Below are 19,168 nucleotides of genomic sequence, written 5' to 3'. Positions count from 1 at the left end.
GCTCTGAACTGAGTGCGGAGCAGTCAGAGTGAGAACGCGCCTCGCCTCCTCCCTTGCACCCTGCTCACAGGGCTTTACGTCACCTCCTTATCCTCTCAGAGACTGCCCCCCCATCTGACAGATGCTGTCACTGCCCTCCACACAGTAGGGGAACCTGAGGTCCTGAAGTTAAATGCCTAGCCCTGGGCTGCGAAGGGCCAGGACCACAACCTCGGGGCCTCCCAGCCCAAACCTGCTCGCCCTGAAGTGCACTGGGCCATCCTGAGAAGGGAGTGTGGGTCGTCTCACCGTCTGGGTGTTTCTCGCGGGTCATGAGGGACAAGATCGTCTTGGCATAGTCGTAGGTCTGCTGCTCACTGGGGGCGCCCGAGTACTCCCCGTAGTTTGCCAGCTCATTGACACCCCCCAGGTCACAGATGGTGTCACTGCCAGGGAGACACAGAGGTCAGTGCTGGCTCTGACTTGAGCAGCAGCGGGGGGCGGCCTGGTGACTGGGAGGACATGCCGACACCCCCAAAGCCCTGGAGTCAGACTAGGGAACGGACTCTCAGGCCTCGGACCCCACGCCCCACACAAGTCACAAGCGAAGGGTCACAGTGCTGCATCAGGCCCTCCTGGGCAGTGGCCGCTGCCCGTGCCGGGCTGCCCCGTGGGCCCCAGCTGACCAAGCATGGTGGGTGAGGTGAACAAAGGGTGCCTCCCAACACGAAGAGAAAGTGCACATTCCCAGAGTCTCTGCCAGGCTGCCCAGTGGAGAAGGAGAACCACTGCAGCGGACAGAGGCCTGGCCAGGCACGGAGGGAACGTGGCTGGCCCACCACAGGCCTAGCAAGGAGCGGATGTCTCCTGGGCTTCGGGTGGAAAACCACCCATTACCACAAGGAGTGCAGGCTAGGATCCCAGTATCTCTATGAAGTGTAAAAGGATGCACACTTCCACAGGCGCTAAAACGCGTAGAAGTATAGCAACGTGTGTACCACGGTGACCTGGTGGGGGAGGCATGGGGATACAGCAACATTCACTTTCTGGTTCATTTTCTGTATTTGCTGTACCTTCATACGGAACCCCTAACACCAATTCCAAAAACTAAAACTCATCAAAATAACTTTACTCGGAAGTGAACAGGAAGGTGCCCAGACCCCTCCGGCATCCTGCGCCATGCCTGCTCTGCACCACGGCAGGAAGCTAGAGACCCCCAGAGGTGAGGCGCTTGATCCAGGCCGTGCACCTGTGGACCTCAGTGGCACCCCCGTCAGCAGCCCCCTCAGTCACCTGTACACGACAGAGGCACCACCTCCGGCCACCATGGTCCAGATCCTCCCTCTGGGGTTCAGCAAGGTCAGCTTCAGGCTTGCCCCACTTTTGGCATCTAGGTCTGCAATGTAAGCTTCCTGGGGACCAGACAACAAACAACAGGTGGGCCCTGGAGGCAGCCTCTTTCACCAGGGTCCCTCGGACCCCTCCCCTCTTTCCCTGGAGACCCATGGAGAGGTCCTCAGGTGCTTTAAGGGGGCCAGGGAAGGGAGGCTGTGCAGGACCCTATGTGCCTGGGACAAAACATGATGGCGTTCCCAAGTACCTAAGCTGCCCATTACCACTGTCACCAGCTGGAGACAAATTTCCCAACTCATTTCTGACTTCGAGTTCTTGGCCCTCCGCCCAAGTCTTGCCATATCACTGCTTCTTCAACGGCCCCGACTCCCAGCGTCTGTCGCCTACATCAGGCAACGCTCTCCCCTCCCCAGGCCCCACCCCCACTTCCCTCGGCCTGGGTTACGTCACGTCACGTTGTACAGACCTGATTCTGCTCTGAGGACCTCAGAGAGCATGGGGTGGGAAGGAGCAATTAAAATTCTCAGCAAGTGGCAGACAGAACTACCTGCCTGACAGATTAGGGGTGCTACTCGGAATGATCAAGAAGCAACAAATCAAGTTAAGAGCCCAGGGAGGTTGATTGAGAGAAGTCTAAAAGGATTTCTGGCCGGGATTCAGAGGCTTGGCTGACTCCTACCCCCACCCCCCCTTGGGGTTTTAAGAAAATTAAATGGTTCTCGACCTTCCTTTCCGTGCCAAATATACCGCCCACAAGGGGGCCAATTGCTCATCTGAGGCCGTCGCCCTCCCCACCCCCATCACCCCCCATCTCCTCCCCAAGCCAGTCTCACCTCCGGATACGCCTCCCGCCCAAAGGGGGGAGGAAACTCTATGTCGCCCCACTTCACTTTGCAGATGTAGTCCGCAGTGGCATCCACCTTGGCCGCCAAGTCAAGGACATAGACGCCATCTTTGGTCACAACTGCAGGAAGGCAGAGGCCGTCAGACACCCGCACGAGGCAGAAGTGACCATCACCCTCCAACCCCTCCGCAGACTCCCCCACACCACTCCCGGGGGGTCGGGTCCCACCCAGGCCTAATGACTTCCTCGCTGAGCAAGAAACCAAGATAACTCTGACGGAGGCACAGCTTCCCCCCATCAAAAGAACAACAAACCCTTATAAGGCCAGTTTCCCCCTCCCTGACCTATAGGTAACGTGATAAGCAAGTCTGTTTTAGTTGCTATGGCAATTTTTTAAATATTTTTCCTAAAAGGCTACACAATGTGCCTTAAATATCTACCCATTTACCCATCCATGGTCCTGCCATTAAAAAAGAAATGTTTAAAGATACAGGCGGGGGGGAAGCCTCCCGGTCAGGTGATGAACAGGGAAGCTGGGAAGCTGCGGGGGTGCCCCGGGCCCTGCCGGCAGGGCTGTTACTGCCGCCTCCCTGGGCGTCTATCTTCCCTCTCCCCCGGAGCCATTTAGCTAATTAAGTTAGCACAGAGCCATCTGGTCCATCGGAGGGGCTGTATGCCCAGCTGGATCTGGAGCTAGGACTTTGCCCTGAGAAGCCCTGGCCAGAGCTGCATCACACCACCTCCCTCCTTCCCTGCCTGAGAGGCTTGGGCCAAAGCTTCCTGACCTTGGGGATCAATGACTGACCAACTTCCGAAGGGGCCTCTGAGGGCACAAGGAGGAAAGGAGGCCTAAAGGGTCAGACCAGCACAGAGGCAGCCCCGCTCCTGGGTGAGCAGTGCAACCCCCAGCAGGAACAGCCACCGAGCACACAGGACTTCCCATCGCAAAACGAGTTAAGGCCACAGGAAGAAGCTGGAGTGGGTGACGAGGCCTCCTCATGTCTCCTGAGAGCTCAGAACAGAGGCCTGCCCTCAGGGAGCACACGCACGCCTGCCTGCTGTGCGCTCCGCGAACAGAAGCCTGGTCCCTGCTGGCCAATGCCAGGTCCCTGCAGGCGCTGGCACCCCGCTGCGACGGACCCATGCCCCATCCCACCCCTGCAGAGCCAGTTACCCAAGGGGTTGATCTCGAGGTACGTGAAGTAGAGATCCTCGTAGAAATTGAAGAGGCCAGAGATAAAGCTGGCCAGGATTCTAAGGGGGAAGGGAGAGAGACAGCCCATCAGTGAGCACGCTCGGCAGCAACGCGACCGCCCCTGACAGCTCCTCTTCCTGCATCCTGACATCCTGTGACACCCCCTGCCCCTTTCCTCCGCCAGGCCTGCTCCCTGGGCACCACCCTTCAGCCACTGAGGCGGAACAGAGCTGTCAGGCAGCGAGCCGCAGGAGGCGGCGCCAGACAGACGGGGCAAGGCGAGGGCGCGGGCGGCGTAGTTCAGTCTGAGCCAGCGGCTCCCCTCCTTGGGACCGGGGGCGGGGTGGTCGCCTGTGTGCCCACCACCTCCTCCCCACCTCCCACCCAGACAGGGAAGACCACTCGGCTTCTCCTGCTGTGCCAGAGCCCGCGGCCTTCCCTACTCCCCGCCCACCACGGCCTTGCAGACCCTCTCACTCAACTCTTTCTTGTCTTCAGGGGCACGGACCAGTAGGCGTTTCTTGATGTCCTCAGGATTCAGCTTCTCGTCCACCCCAACAAGCAGTTTCTGCGCCTTGGTGTCCACATCGCCCACGTCCATGCCCCCCTCATGGTGGAACAGGACGTAGTCCCCCTCGCGGGTGGCGTAGATGCAGACGTAGAACTCCTCCGCCTTACAGGAGACAAAAGCACCATGTGGGTGCAGGCACTGAACTGGGGCCTAGGAGTCCAATCCCTGTGGTTTCATTTCTAAAGCCCATAGAGAACATTCACCAGGGGAGACCTGTTTACCGCCTCCCTCTCGAGGACAAGAGGAGAGAAGGGGTCGCTGCCTTGCTGGCTCACAGTCCAGGCTGAGCCAGCACGACCTGATCTGGGGGAGGGGCTCTGCCTTCAAGTCCTCCTCTCAGCGCTGGGAGGTCACCAGCCCTGATTCCTCCAGCTGCAAACTCAGCCCTTTCCCCCATCTCTGGACTCCCCGCTCCGTAGGCCCCTCAGGCCCTCAGGGCAGCTTCCTAGACTCTAGTGCCTTCGCCTTTTCCCCAGCGGTGTGATTTCCCCTTTCATCACTTCAGGGTCGATGAGCACAAGGCTCCAGAAGAGAGGAGGCCCAGCCTGGAGCCGCTTCACACATACCTGGCTGTGCGGGACAAAAGGTTCTATCAGGAAGTTCTTGAGGAAGCCTCTGGCCTTGCCCACCTACGGAGATGGAGGGAGGGAAAGCTCAGGTGGACAGCATGCCTTCCTCCCCATGTCAAAGGGAGGGTGCACCCTTGGCTTCCTCCACCTCACCTTCTCATCAGAGGTGGAGCCCCAGCACTACCTCCACAACACTCAGCAAAGAGATTTTTCCAGAAACTCAGGCAATCGGGCCACAGGGCCCCAAGCCAGTGATTTTCAACCGGTGTGCCACAAGGATTTTTAAAAGTTGCAATACCTGTTTAATCCGGGACACTGCTTCTTTTCCCTTAGATTGTCAAATAAAAATATGACAATGTCCAATACAATAAACAATAGCCATCTGGTGTAAATGAATCAAAATTATACCTAATTTTTGGTCAGATTGGCAAAGAAATATATTTTTGGTGTGCCTTAGAGTTTTGCTAGTCTGTGCGTGCCATGAGACGCAGAAGGCGGACAACCACTGCCCGAAGCTAAGTTAAGTCCCCAGTCCTCAGGAGGTCCCCCTTCTGTCCGCGTGCCCTTGTGCCGGCCACACTTGGACACGCACTGACCTTGCACATTCTTTTCCTGCCTCCTCTGGAGGGTGATGAATGAACTGCAACGTTGCCCCAGCCCCCAAAGCACAGAGGTCAAGCGTCACCTCCCTCCCTGCCGTCACCCAAATTAAAGAGCTCAGACAGATCAAGGCCACCTATCTCAGGGCTCAGGCAGGGCGAGTCAGCCCTCGGACGGGAGTCCAGGCTTGGGAAAGGGGCGCGGGGGGGGGGGCGGGCGGGGCGAGAGCTTGACTAGGAAAAGTTTTCCACACACACTTCCATGGCTGCACACAACAAGCCTTCAGAGCTAATCAGTTTAAGTGCGTCCCGGGTGGCAGCCCAGGCAGACAGCCCTCATCCCAGTGTGTCCTGAAGTCCCCGCCGCCCGCGCGTCGCTGCTGAGTCAGAGAGCAGACAGTGATCCATCAGAGGTAATGAGCCGCTCTTGGGCTGAGCTGCTGCCAGCTCAGACATCCCTGCGTCCCCTCCAACAGCTAGCGGAGGGGAAGGGAGCGTGAGGACCTCCCTGGGGACACAGCTCAGCCCCCAGCCCTGCTGTCCTCTCCCCAAATGCCTGGAAGCACAAAGGTCAAGATCCTTCAGCCCCCAGGCTCATGTACAACTTCAAGGACCCTCTTTACTATGAGGCCAGAAACTGGGAATTCACGCAAAGAGCTGATTTAAGAAGAAAGCCCGGTCAGAGACGGACGTGGCTCCATCACCACCTTCCCCCTACTACCGGGTCAGCTGAGGGAGAAAACAGTCACCCCAGGCCACAGCCACCCCGCACGGGGCAAAGCCAGCCGTGGAAGGCACATCCTCCCCAGTCCAAGCCAAGCCTCAGCCCACCCCTGCCCCCAGTTCTCCAGTTCTCTTTGGGAGTGAGAAGAAATACAGTTTTACTTCTGAGCATCTCTTAGCCTTCCTAAGCCATGTTCACCTTAGCTGTGTCCTCTACAGAGTCGAGGTTAACCACCAAGCCAGCAGCCTGGAATTACGTTTACTCTTCGGTGGTACTGTCACACCCGAGGTCTTGGCCCAATCGCGTCTCTGCCTAAAAGATTCTCCCCGTCTCTTCTTCAACTTTTTCACCCACCCTCTTAGGGTTTGCATGTCATAACCAGCTACCGTACACCCTTTCTGGAAACTGAAAAGAAAGGAATTCCCATCTCAGATTGCCAATAAAGAAACAAGACCACTTCCACCTGGCTCTCGAATTGTACTGGGGTTCCTTGCGCAGCCCGTCTGGCCTTTCCCTGATGGGGAGCTGGGAGTGGGCGCCAACACGGGCTGGCTGCCTAGGTGAGCTCCGCAGCACGGCCGCCTTCCGCGGGCTGCGCGCTGGCCCGTGCGGGGTGAGCCATGGGACTGCTCACCCAGAGGCTACCATGTTCACTTCTGCTACTGCGGCACAGCCACCCCAACCCTATACCCAGACTCACCGTGGCTTCCTGTCCCAGCCGTGGCTTCAGCCAGGATTTGACTCCATCCAGAGTGAGGTTGACTCCAACTAGGCCCAGCTTTCCACGCCGTTTGATCAGCTGGTCTGGCTTGACCACCAAGCTCTGGAACAAGAGGGGTTTGTATTTAGAACAAGCGAAGAGAAGGTAGAGTAAGAGGCAGCAGTTTGGGGGCCCAAAGCCCAGGATAGCCTGGGTGGCTTCCAGCCCCCTCATTCCCCAAGCCAATCCCCTCCTCCTTTAGGGTCAGCTCTTGGAAGCTTCCCTCACCTGTCTCAGCCTACACCTTTCCTTTTGACAACGAGGAATCTAGAACTATCTGTACCTAGGATGGGACCTGGCTCAGAGTAGGCGCTTACCAAACACTTGCTGAATAAACGATCCCCTCCCCTCCCCAATGTGATGTCTTAACTTCAGTAAACTATAAGCTTTAGGTTTAACCTACAGATTCCGTCTCTCTCACACTCACAGTATGGACCAGCACATGTTCCAAAAGGAGGAACAGATAGATAGGGACTTGGGTTGACAAAAGACCTTAGAGGTCATCTGTCAACCACATCCCTGGGCTTGAATCCTGTCTACTAGCCCGACAAGCAGCCCCCAGCCACTGTTCACGCACCTCCAGAGCCAGGAAATTCACCACGTCTAGGGGCAGCTCCCATTTCGGTTGGGCTGCCTCCCGGTGGGAGGAAACGTGCATCCCTGAAACTCTACCTTTGGTTCTAGTTCTGCTCTCTGGGCCCTGCCATGGAAGTCTGAACTTCCCAACCCCTCCCAACAGCGGCCCTGCGGGGGCCTGAAGAAGAGCCTCTGCCCCAGGTTGCTGCCCCCCCGCCCGGGCCATTAGCTGTTCGAGGCAAACTACAATGTCACACTTTCTTATGGCCCCCACATTCCTGACGTGCTCCACTTGAGGGGATTAGGGAGGTAGGGGGCACATACCTATTTTTGCTGGGCATCTACCAAATGACAGGCAGCACACTAAATGCTTTCCAGAGCTTACTGCTAACCCTTACAGCTTACATGGTGAGTGGTATGCCCATGAAGCTCAGAGAGGTAAAATGGCTTGCTCCAGACCACTTGGTGAATAAACAGAGAGCTGCCCTTCAGACTTGCTTGTCTGGATCCAAGTCCATACTCTCTGTATGCCATGCCAGAGGCCCTCAGCATGCAGGGAGCTGACACTGACACAGGCAGCCTGCCGCCACATGACCCACTTGGACACCGCCAACAAGCTGAGTGCTCTCTCTTCTTCAGACCCTGGGCCTGGATGAAAGGTCCAGGATGGGGCCAAACTCACCTGGCTGAGCAGCCAGGGGTGGTCCTGCAGCAGATGGGCCCAGTCTGTGTCAGGGGTGACCCGGGCGTACTTGAACCGGTTCTGGATGGCCGAGGTGGTGCAGATGTACTTGTAAAGGAGTTCTTTGCCCGTCTGCTCTGAAATCGCCTTGGCCGACATGGCTGCAGAGGGACCTGCTCAACCTGTTGGGGTAAGAGCAGCTGGTCAGAAGGGGCAGAAAATGGAAGCCTTATCTTCTCCAGCAGGGCAGACAGAGGCCTGTTTGCCCACCAGACAATAAAACCAGATCCCAGCGTCTCTTCAAGAGGGAGAGAAAGGGCTGCCCAGCCGGAGGGATGGGATCTCAAACAGCAAAGGAGGATCACGGGGTGGCACAAGAGGAAAGACGGTAGAGAAACAGAAAGCTGGCTCTCTCCCTCGGACACCTGGTCTCCATCCCATCTCCGCTCCCTCTGGGCAAATCAGCTCACCCATGACTACGTTCACCCTACAGCAAAGGCAGATGGATGGGGAGACCCAGATTATCAGGGGTAGGACCCAAACCTGAGCGCTGGTCCCACCCAAGGGGGGGCACGGACACTGAAACACACCCTTTGGTCTGTTACGTGCGGGGAGCAGAGCCAAATTGTGCAACGCTGGCCGCCTTACTCCCCCTACAGGCTTCGTCTCCCCCACACCCAGATTCGCCCGCTTCCCACACTTACACACACACCACCCCACCAGAGGCCAGGCCAGCAGGTTTACCTAGCTGCTGGCAAGATCAAGCCCCCTGAGAGGCAAAGAGGAAGAGTCACTTCAGAGCTCATTTCTCCCGGGGCACTAGACTCCCATCCCTGACCACGAAGCAAACACAGGGCGGGGGAACTATGACCTTCAGCGCAACCCACCCAGCCCACTGAGTCACCCAGCTGCTAACTGAGGGCAAAACAGAGGCCTCCATGGGGACTACCCTATACTGGTCACTTCTAACTGAGCAGGGGCTGGGAGGAGGCTGAGGCCATCCTCAGTCACATGTATACAGAAGCTCACCTTTTGTGAGCCCTGTGAGGTGCATCGGGATTCATAACCCTGTTTCTTAGATGAGAAATAGAAGCTCAGAGAAATTAAAATAACTTGCCCAAGAAGCCTAACTAATTAGCAAGGGACACAAGATATAAACCCAAACCTTCTTACTCCTGGTCCCCAGAAAACCGCACACCTCAACTCAAGAGAAAAGACAATTTCTAAAAGCAATATGCCATGTAAACAAAACAAAACAAAAAAAAGAGGGGGGGGGGTGTATGTGACAATTTCATTTCCCGTCCCACGGCTTTGTCCTGACATACCCATTTTCTCCCACGGGTAGTGACAGGAATGAGTTGGGGAGAGGAACAGGAGAAGGAAAGGAAATCAAGCCACTATGCCAAGAGCTTGGCCAGGTGAGGAAGAGTCACCCCTGTTTCTCCACAAAGAACCAGAACTAAAGCTGTTGAATTTGCTGGAAAAGAAAAGGTAAGTGCCAATAAAGGAGGGCAGAGTTGGGGAGCTGCCTGGTTTATACACACAGGAAGGCTGGTCTCCATTTCCAGCTCAAGGAAGGCCAATGTTCCAAGGGCCACTCTGCACCTCCCTCCCGAACGGCCGGGCTGGAGCTTCAGGTTCTAATCCTGGCTTGGCTGGTTCCCTCGGCCTCCCAGCTGGTGTCCAGCTGGGCACAATGGGTGCATTCAGTCTAGTGCCTGGCCCAAAGTCGGGTAACAGGAAAGGGGCTCAAAGCAGACATCCCCTTTTCTGGCCCACCTCTGGAATGACTTCCAACTCCATGTCGGCATGAGTTGCAGGAGGAGATGCCTCAGCCAGCCGCGCTGCCGCACAGTCCTCCACCCCCACCCACCCCAGCTCCATTTCCCAACCTTCTTGACTCAGACCAGAAAAACTGGTCCTGAAATCAGATGGGTACCCTGCCCTCACACCCTCCCAGAGTGCGGCCCAGGGCAGAGCAAGAAGGGGGCGGTTTCTGACTACCCTCAGCAGCTTAGCCACATCAGATACGAGTGATCACAAAGTCCAGGAAGAAGGACGCCCCGCAGCTAAGCCTCTATGGCAGAGAGAAGTCTGACAGCCACTCCTAGGACGACAGTCCCCCAAACCCGGCACCTGCCAAAACAGACAGTGACCCCACTTTGGAAAGCACAGGGTGAGGAAAGGGACCTTCTGTAGCTTAAAAAGTCACAATTTTCTTGAGCACCAGATCAAATCTCAGATTCAAAAGCCCTTCTCCACAAGGTCCTCAGAAAAGGCTGGGAAAGACATACCAGGGGGTGATACAGGATGGCAAGGACTGCCAGCTTACCAAAACAACAGATTTGCCAGCAGAGAATTCTGGCTTGGAGGGGGCAAGCCCTCTCCAAGCCAGGACAGAGAATTCATAAGATAGATTAAAAGCAGGGAAAGAATCACCTCTGCGTATTCACCAATGCAGGGTAAGAAGGCTCACAAAACCAGGTAGTGAACTGGGTGGAGATAAGTTGCAACTTTAAACATTCAGCGGGGTCTTGACATCTCTCTAGGACAGCAGCTCTTAACCTGTTTGAGGTCTGACTTGTTTGAGCATCCAAAGAAAAGCCCAGAGAAATGTGCATCTACCCAACCGTGCATATCATTTTTAAGATGCTGGCCTGAGATTAACATCTGACAGCCCCAGACCTCCAGTTAAAAGCATCTGCTCTAGTGACAACAGGATTAAGAGTATACACTGACCTGGCTTGGAGGAACACCTCCACAAAGTCTTAAGTACCTCCTCAGAAGCTGAATGTGCTGTCAAACTGGTGGAAAATGGTTTCCAGGCAGACGTAAGACCCCAGGTGGTGGCTCTGGGGACTAAGAAACTGTTACCTATTAACAGGTAAATGTGTAAACCATTTGGGAGAAATCATGCCAAGGAACCTGAAACACACACACACACACACGTCCCCTTAAGGGAGGTACCTACGAGATGAATGGGGTCTTTTCTGCAGACAGGGTATGTGACCCAGGATTGAGTTCATCTACAGCAGCCTGCGAGGGCAGAAACAGCCCACAGGGAAGGCCGAATCAAAGGAGCCTGTTTCCCAGGAATGTACTGCTGGGACACAGCCAGTGGTGAGGAACCGCTGGGGATGCTGCTTAGGGTCTCTCTCTGGGAGAGACAAAAGGTACTCATTTTAAGGTTAGTATCCCTAAGGTTGGGGTTTTTTGAGGAAACAGGCAATCTCTGGAGTAAAGGAGAGGGCAGTTCTGCAAGTGTCCCCTACCTAGTGTCAGAAGGGGGGGGGCGTGTAGATGCCAGCTGCCCAGTGTCTGAGGGATCTTTCCATCAAAGTCTCCTAAGCTGTTTAAGCAGCTCTGTAAGAGGTGAAAATTACCCATCTGGGCAGCTGGGTCCCAGCTAGCTCTCCCTTGCCCAACATTTCAAAAATCCAAGGAACTGAGCTGGTTGGAACACAGAGCAAAGTTACTGTGCTATGCACTGCTCATCACCGCCCCCTCCAAAACCCTCTTCCCAGGCGGACTGCCCGGGACCACCTAACGGCTTAACTCCTTGGAACTGCACAGTATCTGCCAAGGTTGGAGAGGGCAGCAGGCGTGGAGACTGGCCTTTTGCCAGGCCCGACAGGAGGGCGCGGCAAGCATCCTCTGGTCCTTTGAGGATCTTGCTTCAGCGAGCTCGTTGTCAGCGCCAGGGGTGGGGAGGCAGACGGGCAACCCGGCCATCTGTCGCTTAGAGACTTGGCCCGACAGCACCTCCAGAGCGACGAGGGTCCTTCTGGCGTCGCCACTCTACGGCCAGATCCTCGCGGCGAGGTCAGGCCTCAGGCAACCTAGGGCAGCCGGGCCCCGCGTGGCCCACCGCGGCGGCACGCCCGCCTCGCTCCCTCCACTCGCGGGGTTCAGGGGACTCTACAAAATTAAGAGGAAGGACCTGAGCCCGGCTTGGAGGGGTCGGAGCGGGGCGAGCGGCCACCCGCTCTGTCTACTTCCCATCCTCCGCATCCGGTGCGGGGACCGGATGGGGGCAAGAGGTGGCCCGATAAAGCCCGAGAAAGCTCGATAACTGGCCCCGGGAGGAGGTGAGGAGCGCCAGCACAGAATAAATGCAATTCGGCAGAGGGAAGAAAACCAAGGATGGCGGCAAGCCTGTGCAAACTCCCAGGAACTGGAAAGTGGAAGAGTTGGGAGTTGGTCGCACGTGGCTGCTGGCCGAGGTTACGAACGAAGGCTAACCTAAAGCTAAGAGCCCCCCAAAACTTCCAAGTAGGTGCAGGAAGGTCGCTTTAACACCAAGCCGGCATCAGTGGAGGCGGTTCCGGGCGGAGGGAGGCAGGAAGCTCCTGGGCCAGGTGGAGGCCCTCCCACAAAAGCAGCCACCCGCTACTCACCTCTGAGAAAGTCCGTGCGCCGCGCTCCCTCCACAGAGGCCCTGAACTAACGCCCACTAGCCGGAGCGCGCCAGCCTCCCGCAGCCGCCCGGGATCCGGCTTTTGTTCGGGCCTTAGAGGGCTTCTCCCCGCCCCCATCGGCACACGTTGCGAGCCACCGGCGATTGGCCACACGCGTTCCCTAGCCTGAGCGCCAGAGCTCCTTGCAATTCGCTGCCCGGCATAGCCCCGCCCCGGGGGGCGGGCCCAGGGTCTGCTGGGACTTGTAGTCCAGCTAGCATATCCATCCCAGACGCTCAGAACGGCCGCGGGGGCAGCCTTTCCGGAGCCTGCTCAACCGGGGAGGGATCGGGGGCGGAGCCTCGGGTGGGGAGAGGGGCCGGGCTACTCTGGGAGCAGTACGTACCGGGCGGGGGGCCGTGGCCTGATCGCTTAGGGGCCGGGCCGACCGCCAGTCGGATGGGGGTGTTGTCGGCGGGGAGGGTGTTGGCCGAACTGGCGGTAGCGCTGCTTTGGAGACCTGGAGTCTCCTTCCTGTCTCCCCAAGGGAAAAACTGACGTCCACATCAGACGTGCCTGAAATCGGCTACGCCGAACCCAGTTGCTTAGTCCCACTTTTTTAAGTAGCCGTGGCAGACTGCTTTCCCATATGCCCTTGGACCCTCTCGGTTGAGCCAGTGGGGCGAGGCTGAGAGCCGAAGCCAACCTATCAGACTTTCCAGTGTGGGATTGGGCGGGGGACAGGGTGAGCAAGTGGGGCTATGATTATGCCAGTAACACTGCGCGGATTCACGGAAGTTTCTAGTGCAGAGCTGGGGCCATCTCTGCCGCTCTCCTGCTGCTCCCCGCCCCTCCCCCATCCCACGCATAGACACTGGAATGAATGAACAGCTGCCTCCCTCTTCCCCATTACTTTTGAGACAGACGACATTTTCCGAACCAAAAACTGGGACATCCCATCTGACAGGTACTGGTGAACTTGGGTAGCAGAATATTTGAAATCAGACAGTCTTAGAAACCAGGACATAGTATTTTCTGCTCCAACGTTCGGGGGCTTCGCTATGTCTACCCCAGTCCCTGTAGGTCTTTTAAGCTGCTCCCTGACCTGTGTAGTTCCAGGGTGGAGAATCACGAGCTGAGCAGGTGAGGTTAAGGGATCAGGCCAGTGTGCAGAGGATCAGCATGCCTGTGCCTCTGCCAAGCACCTGGGTGACAATCACACTGTCGCAATGTCGTGACGTTCTTTCGGACAAAAACTTTGCCAAGCCCTCCTCCCCCTCACTCCAGTTGTAGCCAGGATCACTTGCCTGAAACAAATGATCCCTGATGATGTCACTTCCTTCATTCACAGTCATCCTTTTGAAATAGCTCCTCACAACCTCTCTTAGTACTACAGAGCCTCCCAGCACTACATGTATTGAGCTCCACCACTACCAAGAAGCTTCCCAAATAGCACAAATTACAGAGAAGGATCACCTCTCTGTAGGTAAACAAAACATCTCTGAAGGTATTCCATTTCTGGCCTTGGCAGAGAACCACTCAGGGTCTTCATGAGCTAGTGGGAAGACTGCAGTCAGAAGGATCACCTGTATAGGAGTTACCCCTCTGATTAGAAAGATAGACTGGTTCAGAAACAGGCATACAGGTGGAATAGAAGCTATAATAAACTCTTTGTAGATCAACTTGGCAATATTGATAAACTTTTGCCCAGGCTGGTGTGGCTCAGTGAATTGAGCACCAGTGTGCAAACTGAAAGGTCACTGGTTCAATTCCCAGTCAAGGTCAGGTCCCCAGCTGGGGGAGTGCAAGAGGCAACCAATGAATATATCTCTAGCCTCTAGCATATAGATGTTTTTCTCCCTTCCTTCCCCTCTCTCTAAAAATAAATAAAATTTTTTTTTAGGTTTAGCCCTGGCTGGTGTGGCTCAGTGGGTTGGCATTGTCCTGCAAACCAAAGGGTCGCAGGTTCAATTCCTGGTCAGGGCGCATGCCTGGGTTGCGGGCCAGGTCCCTGGCTGAGGGTGTGGGAGAGGCAACCAGTCAATGTTCCTCTCGCACATCGATACTTCTCTCCCTCACTTTCTCCCTCCCTTCCTCTTTCTCTAAAAAAATAAAAATAAATAAATAAATAAACTGATAAAAATTTAAAATGAACATTCCCTTTGCTCCAGCTATTTGATTTCTAACAAATCCTTCAGATATACTTGCCTATGTCTATAAAGGTAAGGCTCTTTCGCCCTGGCTGGTATGGCTCAGTTGATAGAGTGCTGGCTTGTGAACTAAAGGGTAGCTGGTTTGATTCCCAGTCAGGACACATGCCTGGGTTGTAGGCCAGGTCCTCAGTGGGGGCATGTGAAAGGCAACCACACATTGATGTTTCTCTCCCTCTCTTTAAATAAATAAAATCTTTTTTTAAAAAAAGAAAAAGATAAGAATATTTGTTTTCTTCCTTGCTGTGTCTCCAGCACTTTGAATAGGGCCTGGTACATAGTAAACGCTTAATAAATATTTGCTGAATGATTAAGTCCCCCTCTAGGTGTTGCTGGGACCAAGTGTGACTGGTCTTGGCAGAGGTAACAAGAAAGTAACTGTCCAGAGAGTGAGGGAGGAGAGGTGCTGGCCAGAGAGAGGGTCCATGAGCCAATCACTGAGGTTCTCCAATTTTCTCAGTGGTTCCATTCCAGGAATCTTCCCCTATCCCCCAACCCCTGCCCTACCCAGAAAAGACTGTCATTACACCACATGTCCCCACAAAGACTCCGGTGCCCTGAATCTATCAATATGGCCCTACATTCTCATCTTTTTGTTCTCTCTTTTTTTTTTTTAGGTTCTATTTATTTATTTCTAGAGAGAGGAAGGGAGGGAGAAAGAGAGAGAAACATCAACGTGAGGTTACCTTGCACACACCCCCTACTGGGGACGTAGCCTGCAACCCAGGCATGTCTCTTGACTGGGAATCGAACCGGCGACCCTTTTGTTCTCAGGCTGGCACTCAATCTACTGAGCCACATCCACCAGGGCTGTTCTCTGACTTAAAAGCTCTAAACCCTTTTGTTTTCCCATTTGAATCTTCTAAAATAGGTTAGAGGAGAGGTTCATGTCCCCAGACACAGAAGGATGTAGCTACCATTTCTATGCGCAGGCCCCACCTTAGTTTCAGAAGCCTTGGACGGCCTAATGACTCCCTCCTGGGTTTTAATCCATTTTAGCGAATATTCATTGAGCACCTACTATGTGAAAAACATGGGTGCTAGCACATATTCCTCACAGCAACATCACTTTGCAGATGAGCAACTGTCCCTCTGCCACCAGGTCCCTTGCCTGGTCCACTAAAATCAGCTAGAGGTGAGGAGGGGAAGAAAATCATACCCAGTGGGACTGCCCATTGGACTGTGAGCTCCTCAAGACCCAGGAGTGTGTGCCTTGTTCATTTTGGCATCCCCAGTGCCTAGCATGGGGCTTGACACATGTTAGGCAATGACTATATGTATGACTGAATAAACACTGGAATGAACATGTAAGTCAAAGAAATAAATTATAGGGCAAGAGTTGGGGGAGGAGGGTCTTACCTGAGTGTATAGTTCTAAACCCACCTCTCTCCTTGTGATAACCAGAGAAAGGGGCTGACAGCAGAGACCCATAATGATCCATCCTGTGAAGAAACACGAGGTTCTCACTTTTTGCCCAACAGTAACCATCCTCCAAATGGTGCCAAGGGCCCATGTGTCCTAGGGAAGCTCCCCAGGGAGGTTCTGCCAGAGCCAGCATCTGTGTGTCTGTGTTCAACGAGACTGCAGAAATCCCCTAGTCCAATTCTCTTATTTTACAAAAAAAAAAAAAAAAAAAACCCACAAAAAACCAAAAAACTACCTCAGAGGAAACTGAGGCCCAAACAAGTGACTTTAATGCAGATAGGAGGGCAAGCCGATGCAACTACCACTTTGAGAATTATCTAGTAAAATTGTAGAGTAACATACACTCAGACCCTGCGGCTCCACTCCCAGGTGTGTACCCTGGAGGATCTCCTACAAACATGGGCTGGGAGACACAAGCGAGAATGTCCAAAAACTGGACGGAACCCGGATGTCCTTCAACAGCGGAAGCGATTCATGGGTTGTGATGTGTTGACACAATGGAAAACATGACAGGTGTGGGAAACTAAATGACTTGCAGCTACACACAAAACATCAATTAATCTCAAAAACATGATATTGAGTAAAGACAGAACATCAAACAACTAATGCACTGCGAATCGTTTACATGGAGTTAAAACAAGCAAACCTATTAGTTCTTTAAGTTAGAATGAATACATAGCTGGATAAACTACAAGAAAAGCAAGGAAATGGTTATCACAAAGAACGGGACAGTGGTTCATTCATCCCATACCTATTTACTGAGTACCTGCAATGTGCCAGGTACTATTCTGGGCACTAGAGCAACAATGATGAATGAAATAAGCAAAGATGCTCACCCTTTGCATAGCTTACATTTGCTCAGGGGAAACGGCTATAAACAATCCATAAAGTAAATAAAGAATTATTTAGTATATTAGAAAGTGGTGCTAGGGAGAAAGGAAAACAAGAGAGTAGGGGATCAGGAATTCTCAAATTGGAGGTAGAGCGCAAATGGGTTGCAGTATGAAAAAGAGTGATCTGCACAAACCTCATTGCAGAGAGATTTGAGCAATACATGAAGAAGGGAAGAGAGCCAGTTAAATAGTTTGAAGGGAGAATTCCAGGCCCATTGCAGGCCACTGTGGGCTGAGAAAATGCCCAGAGCAAAGGCCAGAGGAAGGAGCACATCTGTTGTTTTTCTTTGAGTAACATTACGGAGGCCAGGTGGCTGGAGGCGGGGGCAGGGCGGGTGTGGAGAGAATGGCTTTTATTCTGAGTGAAATGGACCATTTCAGGGTTTTGAACAGATGTGACTTGCATTTCAAAAGGAATATTCTGACTGCTCTGTTGAGAAGGAAGGGGCTGAGGGTGGAACTAGGAGATCTGGTTAGAAGGTAATTTAGTAATTCCAGAGAGATGATGGGGACTCAGACCAAGGTGGTGACCAGGAGGGTGGCAGTTACCTGGGGCAGCGAGGCGGTGAGATGGGGCTGTAATTCAGGATGGGTCTCACAGGCAGCCCCCTGTGGGCAATATGTTCCTTGATGTATTGTGATGATGACATGGGTGTTTATTTTATAATTATTTATTAGACTGCACATGTATGTTTTATGTATATTTTTGTACCTATGGTCTATTCACAGTAAAACAAGATTTAAAGAGGTAACGTAAGGAGCCCAGCTTGTGAATGGCTGGGACAGGTGGAGGTCCAATTCTAGTGCTTTTTACCCTAACCATCCAACCCAAAGCATCGGTCCCAGCACAGCTCACCTATGTGCTGGTGCTGTGGCTTAGGGCAAACCTTGTCACCTCTTTCAGCCTTAGTGTTTGATCCATGAGACCAGGAAAACACTGCCTGGCTCCCCCCCTCACCGGGGTGTGGTGAAGATCACAAAGGGCTTTGAAAACTGCCAAAAAGCACAAACTATTATTGCTATTTTATTGTTCCTTTAAAAACAGTTTTATCGATGTATGAGGGGGTTAGCCAAAAAAAAAAAAAAAAAGGCCAAAATGATCTTCTGGAGGGCAGGCCCCTTGTAATACGGCTTCCCCAGCTGGGTGACTGTTCTAGGAACCCACCTGTATCAGTGTACCAGCTAGAGTTGTTGCGAGAGGCTGCGAGAGGCTCCAGTGAAATTTTTTTTTGAAGACTCCTTCAACGCAGTTGCCCATTTCATGATGGGTGACTTACGGGAGCACCTGCCCACAACACGCTGAGGGTTCATAAGTTTTTTTATCAAAAACTGCATGGCCCTCATGCCCTACCCTCCCTATTCACCCAATCTCACCCCAAATGACTTTTTTGTTTTGTTTCCCCAATGAAAAAAGTCATCAAAGGGAAACATTTTGCAGCTGTGGAAGAGATGAAACAAAAAACAGCAGAAGCAAGAGAAGGCATCAAAATCGATGAGTTCATATGCTGTTTTGAGCAGTGGAAAAAAAGTCTCCATAGGCATATTGCATTAAATGGAGAGTACTATGAAGGTGACTGAAGTTTAAACATGTAAGAATAAATACACAAATTTTTATAAAGTCCAGTTTTTTGGGGGGATACTCCCTCATATAACTGATGTACAATAAATTGTACATATTTAAAATTTAAAGCATACAATTTGATCAGTTTTAATGCATCAATATATTATAAAAAATATTACCACAATCAAGAGAATGCACATATCCTTCATCCCTGAACGTCTCCTTGGACCCCTTTGTAATTTATCCTGCACTGCCCAACCGCCATGTTCTCAGCCGGCACCATTTTGCTTTGGGGCAATAAAGATTAAGTTTGCTTTTTCTAGAATTTTATATAGATCAAAGTTTTTTTTGTCTGACCTTTTTCACTTAGCATTATTATTTTATTATTAAAGAGGGGGGAAGAGAAGGAGAGAAACATTAATATAAAAGAGAAACATCGATAGGCTGTTTCTCAAATGCCCCTCAACTGGGGACTGAATCTGCAACCCAGGCATGTGCCATGACTGGGAACTGAACCTGAGACCTTTTGCTTTGCGGGACTAGGCCCAGACACCCAAGCAACCGAGCCACACCAGTCAGGGCTCAGCATAATTATTTTGATGTTTATCCATATTATGTATGTATCATTAGTTCTTTCTTTTTTACTGCTGAGTAGTACTCCATCATGTAGATAAACAAGTGACTTGCATCCATTCACCTATCAATGGATATGTTTCCAGTTTGGGGCTATGACAAATAAAGCTGCTATGAATGAATCTGTACAGTGTTGATTTCTTTTGGGTAAATTCCTGGGAGTAGAATGGCTGGGTCGTATGGTAAGGGTATGTCGC

General features: G+C 52.9%; 1 protein-coding gene across 2 annotated transcripts in view; it reads right to left on the bottom strand.

Moving 5' to 3' along the window:
* Positions 1-12,387, bottom strand: part of ACLY (ATP citrate lyase) — a 39,265-nt gene extending 26,878 nt beyond the window's left edge. For both annotated transcript variants that reach the window (XM_054593869.1, XM_054593870.1), the window contains exons 1-9: positions 12,250-12,387; positions 7,853-8,034; positions 6,535-6,657; positions 4,509-4,571; positions 3,854-4,044; positions 3,351-3,430; positions 2,166-2,296; positions 1,273-1,391; positions 289-425 (exon numbers count right to left, since the gene is read on the bottom strand). In XM_054593869.1, the coding sequence (XP_054449844.1) occupies positions 289-425; positions 1,273-1,391; positions 2,166-2,296; positions 3,351-3,430; positions 3,854-4,044; positions 4,509-4,571; positions 6,535-6,657; positions 7,853-8,011 (1,003 nt within the window). In that variant the 5' untranslated portion in view covers positions 8,012-8,034; positions 12,250-12,387. The remainder of the gene's footprint in view (positions 1-288; positions 426-1,272; positions 1,392-2,165; positions 2,297-3,350; positions 3,431-3,853; positions 4,045-4,508; positions 4,572-6,534; positions 6,658-7,852; positions 8,035-12,249) is intronic.
* Between the last annotated feature and the right edge of the window lie 6,781 nt (positions 12,388-19,168).

Source organism: Pteronotus mesoamericanus, unplaced genomic scaffold, assembly GCF_021234165.1.
Source record: "Pteronotus mesoamericanus isolate MK-2021 breed Mesoamerican mustached bat unplaced genomic scaffold, CSHL_Meso_final scaffold_476, whole genome shotgun sequence".
Lineage (NCBI taxonomy): Eukaryota > Metazoa > Chordata > Mammalia > Chiroptera > Mormoopidae > Pteronotus > Pteronotus mesoamericanus.
This window is presented reverse-complemented; position numbering and strand designations above follow the sequence as displayed.